General features: G+C 32.4%; 3 protein-coding genes and 1 non-coding gene across 4 annotated transcripts; 3 read left to right on the forward strand and 1 right to left on the reverse strand. All coding sequences in view use genetic code 12, as the record gives it.

The window, feature by feature from the left end:
• Positions 1-343: 343 nt before the first annotated feature.
• Positions 344-5174, forward strand: DFJ63DRAFT_324221 (uncharacterized protein; the record flags this gene model as incomplete). Its single annotated transcript, XM_064907586.1, has 2 exons — positions 344-4370; positions 4407-5174. The coding sequence occupies exons 1-2, from the start codon at positions 390-392 to the stop codon at positions 5172-5174; spliced, it is 4749 nt and encodes a 1582-aa protein (XP_064764552.1). The 5' UTR covers positions 344-389.
• A 37-nt stretch (positions 5175-5211) lies between these two features.
• On the reverse strand, positions 5212-6692 carry PZF1 (Pzf1p). Its single transcript, XM_064903638.1, has one exon. It carries the CDS (start codon positions 6573-6575, stop codon positions 5250-5252), a length of 1326 nt encoding a protein of 441 aa, XP_064764553.1. The 5' UTR covers positions 6576-6692; the 3' UTR covers positions 5212-5249.
• A 414-nt stretch (positions 6693-7106) lies between these two features.
• On the forward strand, positions 7107-7198 carry DFJ63DRAFT_t9. Its single transcript has one exon. It is a non-coding gene; the product is annotated as a tRNA-Arg (tRNA).
• A 1145-nt stretch (positions 7199-8343) lies between these two features.
• On the forward strand, positions 8344-9709 carry DFJ63DRAFT_321609 (uncharacterized protein; the record flags this gene model as incomplete). Its single annotated transcript, XM_064907345.1, has 2 exons — positions 8344-8390; positions 8464-9709. The coding sequence occupies 2 exons, from the start codon at positions 8344-8346 to the stop codon at positions 9707-9709; spliced, it is 1293 nt and encodes a 430-aa protein (XP_064764554.1).
• Positions 9710-9813: the final 104 nt, after the last annotated feature.

The raw sequence follows: 9813 nt of genomic DNA on the forward strand, positions 1-9813 counted from the left end.
GTTACGGAAATTTTCTTTGTTGCATCATTTTAACAGCAAGTGAAAACATAGCTGTTTTCATATTTTTTTGGTTATAAGAACAAGAAGGTTAACACATTTTCACTACTTTAGAACATTATTCAATATTTGTAAGCTCTTTTAGAATATAGTTAGCTAGTTCTAAACATCCAAATTGAAATAGAACAGCTTGTTGAAGTTGAGTGAAAAATTTTAGTAGCGAAAAGAAAAAAAGTCAAAATGTAAACTGTAAATCATGTTTTTTGATTTTGAAATAATTTACAGGTTTTTTGGACCCAGAGAAAAATAATAAACGCATTTAATATTTTCACTATAAAGTCGAGATAGGTATATAAGTTAAGCAACCAAGTTGATAATATACATCCTGTTCCATGATGAGTGAATCTCTGTACATCTATGTCACAGAAGAGGTGATAAGTGAGTTTCAAGGTTCAGGTGCAGAGTCTTTGCTTGAGACTTTGGAGTCAATTGATCAATCAAGTTCAGATGGTGAATTAATAGTTGTTCAACTATTTACTGAATTGTTACTTGTATTTGAAGAAGATGAATTGGACTTAAATGGGTTGGTCAACTTCTTGTTCTCATCCATAAAGAATGATTTGGTGGCCCGAGTGTTTTGTCAGGTGGTTAATGTGTTTCCTCCTTCCGAGCATATTAAGAATTTATTACAGTTGATCAGTCGTAAAGAGAATGTCATAAAGCCAGAAACAATTGCCATGTACATAGGATCTGATAAGATAACAGAACTGGAGCTTGTTCCCAAGCAGACTTTAACCAAGACTCTTAATACTAAAATGAGAGACGAGCTTTATTCCCAAAAGAAATTTAATTTACTTCATGAAGAAATTGAAGGTTTTTCTAAATTTGTTACAGAAATATATTTCATTCTAAAAGCAGACGATGCTGAGTTTCAAGTTGAATATGCTATTCAAGTTATAGAGAAAATAATTGGTCATTATAGTTTAGATCCAAACAGATGTCTTGAAATCTTATTATCAATTTTAGAAAGTCAGATTGTGCCTAAACATAGAACTTGCATAAATTTATTAAAACAATCCAAATGGTGGCCGAATATTCCTAGTGATAATTCTTCACTCACTACACTTTCAATAGGTGGTAATGAAGGTGCTGCCAAGATTATAGGTTTGAGATTTGCCAAACATGCAAGTGATAGAGATCTTCCAGAGACGTTTAAGATTATGATTGGTATATTAATTAAAGAAGGGTTTATAAGTTTCGGTGCATTAGCTAAATACTTGGCTCCAGATGATGAAGAAATGACTGCCTTAGAAAAAGACTATAAAAAGTTATTGGATGATGAAGTCAATAAAGCAGGTGCTAGTGCATTAGCACTTGCAGCTCCATTACTTGAAGAAGACGAAGAAACTGGAAAACCAAAAGAAAAGAACAACAACTCTTCAAAGGCAGCCATAAGTCCTTCTGAGAAGTTTCATAATAAATTACATTTAAACATGAAGTTTCAATTTTTAAGATCATTCGTGTCAGTAGGTCTTTACTACCCAGCCGTATATTTATTAACCCAATATCCATTCCTAGCATATGCAGACGATGAGATAATAGAATTAATTAATCGATTATCCATACAAATTGTATCGACATTACATGACAGATTTAATCCATTTTCAGCCGAAGACTTTAAAAAGTTAAGTAGATCTAAGAAAGTTGCATTTGCAAGACAACAAAATCACGTTGAATATGAGGAATTCCCCAACGCAGAATTACTAAGCTTTAAAGCTACTATCAAGAGTTACAGCACAAAGCTGTTTAGATTCTTTTATACTGAATGGTCAGATCAACTTCCTGTCTTAAGTACAGCCGAAGATTTATTTGCGGTATCGAAAGAGTTTATTAAATTTAGTGGTGTCAATATTTCCAAGAATTTGGAATTGTTTGTTATGTTATGTGAAGTTGTTGTTTGGGACTTGAAAAATAATCCTGAGGATGCTGACAAGAAATTAGAATGGTTCCACTATTTCAGAAACTATATATTCCCAGCCATGTCAACCATCGAAGAAGATTCCATTGCCATTGATAAAGCTTATGAAATCTTATCATTTTATCTGTTAGAAGATAGATTCAGTGTTTATGGTGAATTACAACAAGTTTTAGCCAAGAATAATCCTCATGTTAAAATGGCTTACAGTAAAGCAGAGAAAGCAACTAAAGACGTTTTAAAGAGACTTTCTAAAGAAAATGTTAGACCAATGATGAGACGTTTAGCAAAAATTAGTTTTTCAAATCCTTTACCCTGTTTCTTGACAATTTTGCAACAAATTGAAAGTTACGATAATTTGAACAGTTTAGTTGTCGAGACAGCAAGATATTTTAATAGCTACGGTTGGGATAATTTAACCGCTGCTATATTAATGAGATTAACTTCACCCGGAAGAACTGGTACTCAAGATAATGGTATGATTGAACGTCAATGGTTGCAATCATTGGCTAGTTTCATTGGTAAGATTTGTCAACGTTACCCAAGACTTATAGATTTAAAGACTTTATTCACTTATTTGTTAAAATCATTCCATGCTGGTGAGCATATTGGTTTAATTGTATTGAAAGAAATATTCATTTCTATGGGTGGTATTCAAACTATTACCAATTTAACTTTGCAACAAATTGATATGTTGAACTGCGGTAATTCGTTAGAAAAATTGGTATATAGAACCATTGATGATCTTAGATTTGAAAGATTCCGTTCAGGAGAATACTTAATCAAGAGTCTTTTGGAAATAGATGGTCTTAATGAGTTACTTGTGCTATTATGTCAATATCAAAGTCAATTAATCGCGAAAGCAGATGAATTTCCATTAAAGGTTTTGGCAAGTAGAATCGATGATATCAACGCAGTAATAAGATTATTTATCACGTTGACGAACTTTTTCGGAAATCTCGAAGAATTAAAGGAAGTATATTTACCAGTTTCTACTTTAAGTGGTAGTTATGGTGTATCCACTGAATGGGCATTTGACTTATGGAGACCATATCTTGATTATGCTATCTCGAAACAAGATGTTCTTGATCCTAATTTAGAACAAATGATTAATGAAACTGCCCAATTGGTTCCAGAAGATGTATTACAAAATATTTCACAACTGTTATATGTGACTTTCTGGAGATTATCACTCAGAGATATAAATTATTCAAAATCTTTATATGAATCAGAAACTATTAAGTTAAAGTCCAATATCAGAAGTCTTAAAGATTGGGTTTCCATCAATTCAAGAGACAAAGATGTATCTATTTCCGCCATTGATAAAGCCAGAAAGGATTTGAGACAAAATGAAATATTTTCAAAAACTATTCAAGAAGAAAGTTCACAACATGAGATCCAAAATCAAAAAGTGCTTGAGATCTTAACAACTCATTCAGAGTCTTGGTTCTCAAAAGATGGTGATGTGGTTCAACAATCAAATGTGTTTTTACAAAACTGTATTTTACCAAGAGCTATTCATTCATCATTTGATGCAGTTTTCTCATCAAGATTTTTATTTAAATTAAATGAATTATCCCCAAATAATTTTTCATTAATCAATGTTTTCGATCAATTGATTAAAAATAATATCTTATTTGGTACTCTTTTTACTTTAACTCCAATTGAAGCTGAAAATTTGGGTCTTTTCTTTGCTGATGTACTATTTAAACTTCATTCTTGGACTAAAAAAGAAACATTCGATTTAGAAGCAGCTGCATTAACTAAGGACGATAAGCCAGTATCATTCGATAATTTCAGAACTATTTTATATGAATATCATACCAGTATTTTGGATGAAATTGCAACTGCTTTACATGTTTCAGAATATATGTGTCGTCGTAATGCTATTACTTTCTTAAAAAATCTTTTAGGTATTTATCCAAATGTGGAAGATCACTGTGAAAGAGTTGTCGAGCTTATCGAAAAAGTGATCAAAGAAGAAGACAGAGAAGATTTGAAATTATCATCAAGTGCTTTGATTGGTCATGTAAAATCAAGATCAAAGGAATGGGTTCCTATTTGGGACTTTATTGCTATGGAAGAAGATGAAAAGAATAAGCTCATTGAAGAGAAGAAACAAAAAGAGATTGCATTAAAGGCAGAGAAAAAGAGAATAGAAGACGAAAGAATCAAGAATGAACTTGCAAAGAAAGCACAAGAATTAGCAAAAGTTAAAGAAGAAGAAGAAAAGAAAAAGCTTGGTTCTCTTTTGGATTATGATTCTAAGAAGTCTTCTTCTAGACCTGATTCGAGAGGATCTTCTACAACACAAAGAGGCCGTTATGATAATTATACACACACTGTGCCAAAGCCGGCTAATGGTGAAGAAAAGAAGACAGTTAGCGAGCCAAAACCAGTGGTCGAAGAAAAACCCATTCTTCAAGCTGCTAAGAAGGAAGAAGAAAAGAAGGATGCGGTGGTTGAAGTCACTCCATTGGTCATTAAGCCCGCTGAAACAATCAACGTAGAATCCAAGAAAGAAGAAAATAAGGAAGGTGAGAAAGTTACAGAGAAGGCTATCGAAACAAAGAAGATAGATACCAAAGAAAATAGAGAGGCCACCCCAACAGAGAAGGGTTCCGAAACTTCTAGTCCAGAAAAGCTTAAGGAAAAATTAGCCAAAGCTAAGAAAGAATTAGAAGCAAGCAGACCTTCAAGTGCTGTTGGTAAGGATGAATATGATCCAGCTGGTCCATCTATTGTAAAGAGAGCTCCTTTACCTCCACAAGAAGCGTTAAGAAACAATGATGTTAAGCCTGTTCAACATAATTCACAGTATAGACCACATGGTCAATACAATAGAGACGGTTATAACAGAGATGGTTACAACAACTATAGAGATGGTGGTTTCAATAGACACAATAGTAACAGCAATAGTAATAACCCACCGCCAAGAGGCGGTAGAGCTCCGGTCGATTCACTTCCTTTACCGCCACCACCACCACCACCTCCTCCTCCACCAGCTGCCAATAACAGAAACCAAAGATTTGGAAGAGATAACAATTTCAATAATAGTGGAAGAAATGCTAATAGCAATAATAACTCCAACAATACCAATAACCAAAATAGAAGGTTTGACAGTAACAATAACAATAACAATAAGAGAAGGCAAGATGATGGTAATTACAATAGAGGGTATGATAAGAAAGCCAAATATTAATTTTGATTTCTTTTATATTTATGTATTAGTAATGATGTTATAAAAAAGTAAATTTAATTAATGTACATAATAATTTTACAAAGTTTTTAACTTGTCACCAGCGTTAATCTTTCTAAGTTCAACATCTATAAGGTCGTCCAAGTTATCTTCATCTGAGTCGTTAGTCGTATCGTTAAGGGTGGTTGATAATTTTGTCCTTTTGGGAGCAGGTAAAGAAAGATCTGATTTAATATCTTGATTATTTTCTTTCTTTTCGTTATCGATTGAATTTAAAAATTCTTCAATTTTCTTTAAATGGTCTTCATGCCATTTCAAATGTCTTGATAAATCATATTCTCTTCTAAATGACCGATCACAATTCATTTTTGGACATTTTAATTTTCTCATACTGAAATTTTTCAGAATCAATCCAATAATTGAATCTTTACCATTCATTAATTTTGAATTTAAAGTATCTATTGAAGTATGAGATTGAGGTGTATCTGATTTATGATCGAATTCTTCTTCATCTTCACTTTCAGAAACAGATTCATATCCATTATTTTTTAAATCATCCAAAGTAGCTAGATCATTATTCATACTTTTATCAGTTTCACTTAATAGAGCATCTAATTTCAATTTATCTTGTAGGGTTAATAAATCATCTGGAATATTACCATCATGAAAGTTATTATAATGTTCAATCAATTCAATCTTCTTGGAGTATTTGCTAGGACAATAATTACAATTCCAAAGCTTAATCATTTTATCATCATCATGACTTAACATATGAGATTTAAGACCCTTTTTACCCACACAACCTTTTCCACAAATGGCACAGATTAATTTTGGATGTTCTGTTTTAATATGAAATTGTAAAGCTGACCAAGTCTTAAAACTTGAAAAACATCCTGAATGATCACATTGATATGCTGGTGATTCACTATGATATTTTAAATTATGTTGAGTCAATCTATAAGGTCGACTGAATGGTTTATCACAAATTTGACAGGTTAACTTTTCATGAAAGGATGTAACATGATGTCTTAAGGATTGATGTTTATAAAATGACTCAGTACAACCTTCAAACGTACAAGCAAATGATTTGGTATGAGTTATTTCATGTCTCTTTAAATGTTGTGGAGTATTAACACCTTTGCCACATATAGAACAATGGAATGGTTTTGCCTCGTCATCATTATGAGATATGACATGGGCATCAAGATGCGATTTTCTTAAAAATGACTTATCACAACCTTCATGACTGCAAACAAATGGTCTTTCACCAGTATGTGATCTTTTATGCTGTTCCAATAATGATGGTCTTGTATATGCTTTTTCACAACCATCAAAATCACAAAGATACTTCTTAGGTCGCCTTGACCCCAGCGATGTCACGGAAGCTGTATCAACGTCTGACATACAAATACTCTCACCCTATTATAACACGTATTACTTTGGTTTAAATTGAATTTTAATTCAACCTTCTGTAAATGTAAATATTGATAATAAATTTAAAATAAAATAAAAACACAAAAAAAAAAAAAAATTTTGGGATGATATTTGAGAAGACGCTACCAAAAGTGGCAAATTAATGCCATTATTAAAATTTATATGAATTGTGGGGTGCCCAAACTTGAGTAAAAAGGTTTCATTTCATAATATATTTCAGATGTATCATATCAGAATATCAAATAAGCCAGTTGTAACTTAATATTCTGTATTTAAAGGAAATTTAGATTTTCAAGTTGGCAATTTTAAAAGTTCATCTAATGACGTCAAATAAAACTCAACCAAAACCTAATAGACTCTAACCGATAGATTGTTGAACAGAGTCATTATTTGATCAACTTATAAGTCCCAAACCACTTGAATTGAGCAAAATAAATCGTTTTTAAAATTCGATATTGAAACCATTGCATTGAATTACTTTTCAAAAAATTTGAAGCTTCGTTCCTCATGGCCCAATGGTCAAGGCGTCTGGCTACGATTTAGTATCCACTTCTGGAACCAGAAGATTCCAGGTTCGACTCCTGGTGGGGAAGCTTTTTTTTTGAATATCTTCTTTTTATTTATTATATCTTTTGTTTAATCAGATCTAAATGAATTGTTATATAGATCATTTCATATAACTATTACTTCTTTATTTTATCCTCTTTCGTTATTATATGTTATTCTATCTCTGTTTGACTTTTGTTCTTGCGATGGAATTGAATTCAAGGAGTAATATTAAAATGAATTATACTTAAATCGAAGGTCATTAACTGTTAGATATAATATTATTTTTTAAAACTTTGCAAGTCATAGATTTCTATTATTTACATGATAAAATGTCAGTATTATCTCCTATACGAGATCATGGCGTCACAGCAGTTGTGTGTGTGTCCCACCGCACCGCACCCCATCATCTCGGTAACCGTAAAGTAAAGTAGCGCGTGGTGGTGATGGTAATTACTGAAAAAATTGAAAAATTTAAGCATTAAGATTTTTTAAATTACCGGCATCCAAGATCTCTAATTTTACTGAGAGCAGACGCCAGATAGAATATAGAGTCAGTAGGTTATTTTTGTCATTTTCTAGGCAGTTTAATTGATTGAATTTTTGTTTAAATTCTCTAGTCCAATCAAATTAACTTTATGTATACAGTTCCAATACCATATGGATTATTTTGATTAAGCTACAGAGAGGAATTATACCATTAACTTCAGTATAATTATATTAATAATGATGATGATGATGAATGGCATGATGTAATCTCTCACTCACTCACTCACTCACTAAAAAAAGTCTTGACCTGCTGCTGCTGCTCAGTATAATTCAATGATCACAAATGAAGGCGTAGGGAAAGTGCGGATTTATTTTCTATTATGGAAGGAAGGAGTGAGCGTCTTTACGGATTGGAATGGAGAACAAAAATTATTTTGAGTGGAAAATATATAATGATGCTTAAATGTGTTAAACAACTGTTTATTCATTTCATTCATATACTTCAATCAAATCGATTAGTATAATCTAAACTCATACATCAAGCTAAAGAATCTCCTTATCGTTAATCAATCAATCAATTCATCTTTATAGGGATCGCTCATTCAAATCATATACTCAGTTATCATCATTAAACCTTGTGGCTGACTTATACATATTACTTCATTATCATCATCATAATTCAACGTTATAAAATCTATCATCAATGGGTATCAATAATCCAATTCCAAGAAGTTTAAAAAACGAATCAAAGTAAGTATCAAGTGTTTGTTTATTCACTTTATTATTCGTATCCAATACTAACATACCCTTTTTCTCTATCTAGAAAAGCTGCCAAAGTTTTAGCTTCTTTCATAAAACCAAATCAAGTGGCAGGTGCAGATCAAGTCATTCCTCCTCATGTCTTGAAAAATGCTAAAGGGTTAGCCATCATAACAGTATTAAAAGCTGGGTTCTTATTCTCCGGAAGAGCAGGATCAGGAGTTATCGTTGCCAGATTACCAGATGGAACTTGGTCTCCTCCTTCTGCCATTGTAACTGCCGGTGCCGGTGTAGGGGGTCAAATTGGTGCAGAATTAACTGATTTTGTATTCATCTTAAACTCAAAATCAGCTGTTGATTCATTTGCTCAAATGGGTTCAGTTACTTTAGGTACTAATATATCTGTGGCTGCGGGTCCATTAGGTAGAAATGCAGAAGCAGCAGGAACTGCCTCATTAAAAAGTGCATCTGCTGTGTTTGCCTATTCTAAAACAAAAGGGTTATTCGCTGGTGTTTCATTAGAAGGTTCAGCCATTGTTGAAAGAAGAGAAGCCAATAGAAAGTTTTATGGTAGTAACTGTAAAGCAAGAAATATTTTAGCCGGTCAAGTTGAAGCTCCTCCAGCTTGTGATTCTTTAATGAGAATCTTAGAAAGTAGAGTATTCAATAATAGATTACCTTATGAAGATGACGATTTCTATAATAATGATGATTATTATGATGATATTCCAGATGATATTTCTGATACTACATCTGGTGCATCTCCAAGAAGAAGAGGTAGTCGTGGAACTTCAAGAAGAAATAATTATTCTGATGATGATGATAATTATTCTGATGAATATTCTGATGATGATCGTGATTATAACAGAAATAGAAGACCATCTACAAGAAATACTACCTATAGTAGTAATCATAATGGAACTTCTACCAATACTAAAAAACCAACATCATCATCTTCAAACTGGGAAGATGATATCTATGATTCTGGAAACAGAAGAAGAAGTAATACTCATGGTAATGATGTGGACAACTTAGGTAGTAGATTAAATAAAACAAGATTATCAAATTCAGGACCTTCAAGACCTCCAGTTGCTTCCAAGCCAAGTTATGGAGGTAGAGATTCCAAACCAAACACTAATCAAGCTATTGCCTTATACACATTCAAAGGTGAACAAAATGGTGATTTACCATTTAAGAAGGGTGATGTGATAGATATCATTAAGAAATCAGAAACGGTTGATGATTGGTGGACAGGAAGAAACAATGGTGTAACTGGTATTTTCCCTGCCAATTATGTTGAATTGATCTAATCAGTTCAAATAAGTTTTACTGGTTCTTCTTTCTTTTTATCTCTCTTTCTTTCTATGCCACTGTTTCTATATGTACTTGACTTTTTTAACTCATTGTGTTACTT

The sequence above is a fragment of the Scheffersomyces coipomensis genome, assembly GCF_036884675.1.
Source record: "Scheffersomyces coipomensis strain NRRL Y-17651 chromosome Unknown DFJ63scaffold_1, whole genome shotgun sequence".
Classification (NCBI taxonomy): domain Eukaryota; kingdom Fungi; phylum Ascomycota; class Pichiomycetes; order Serinales; family Debaryomycetaceae; genus Scheffersomyces; species Scheffersomyces coipomensis.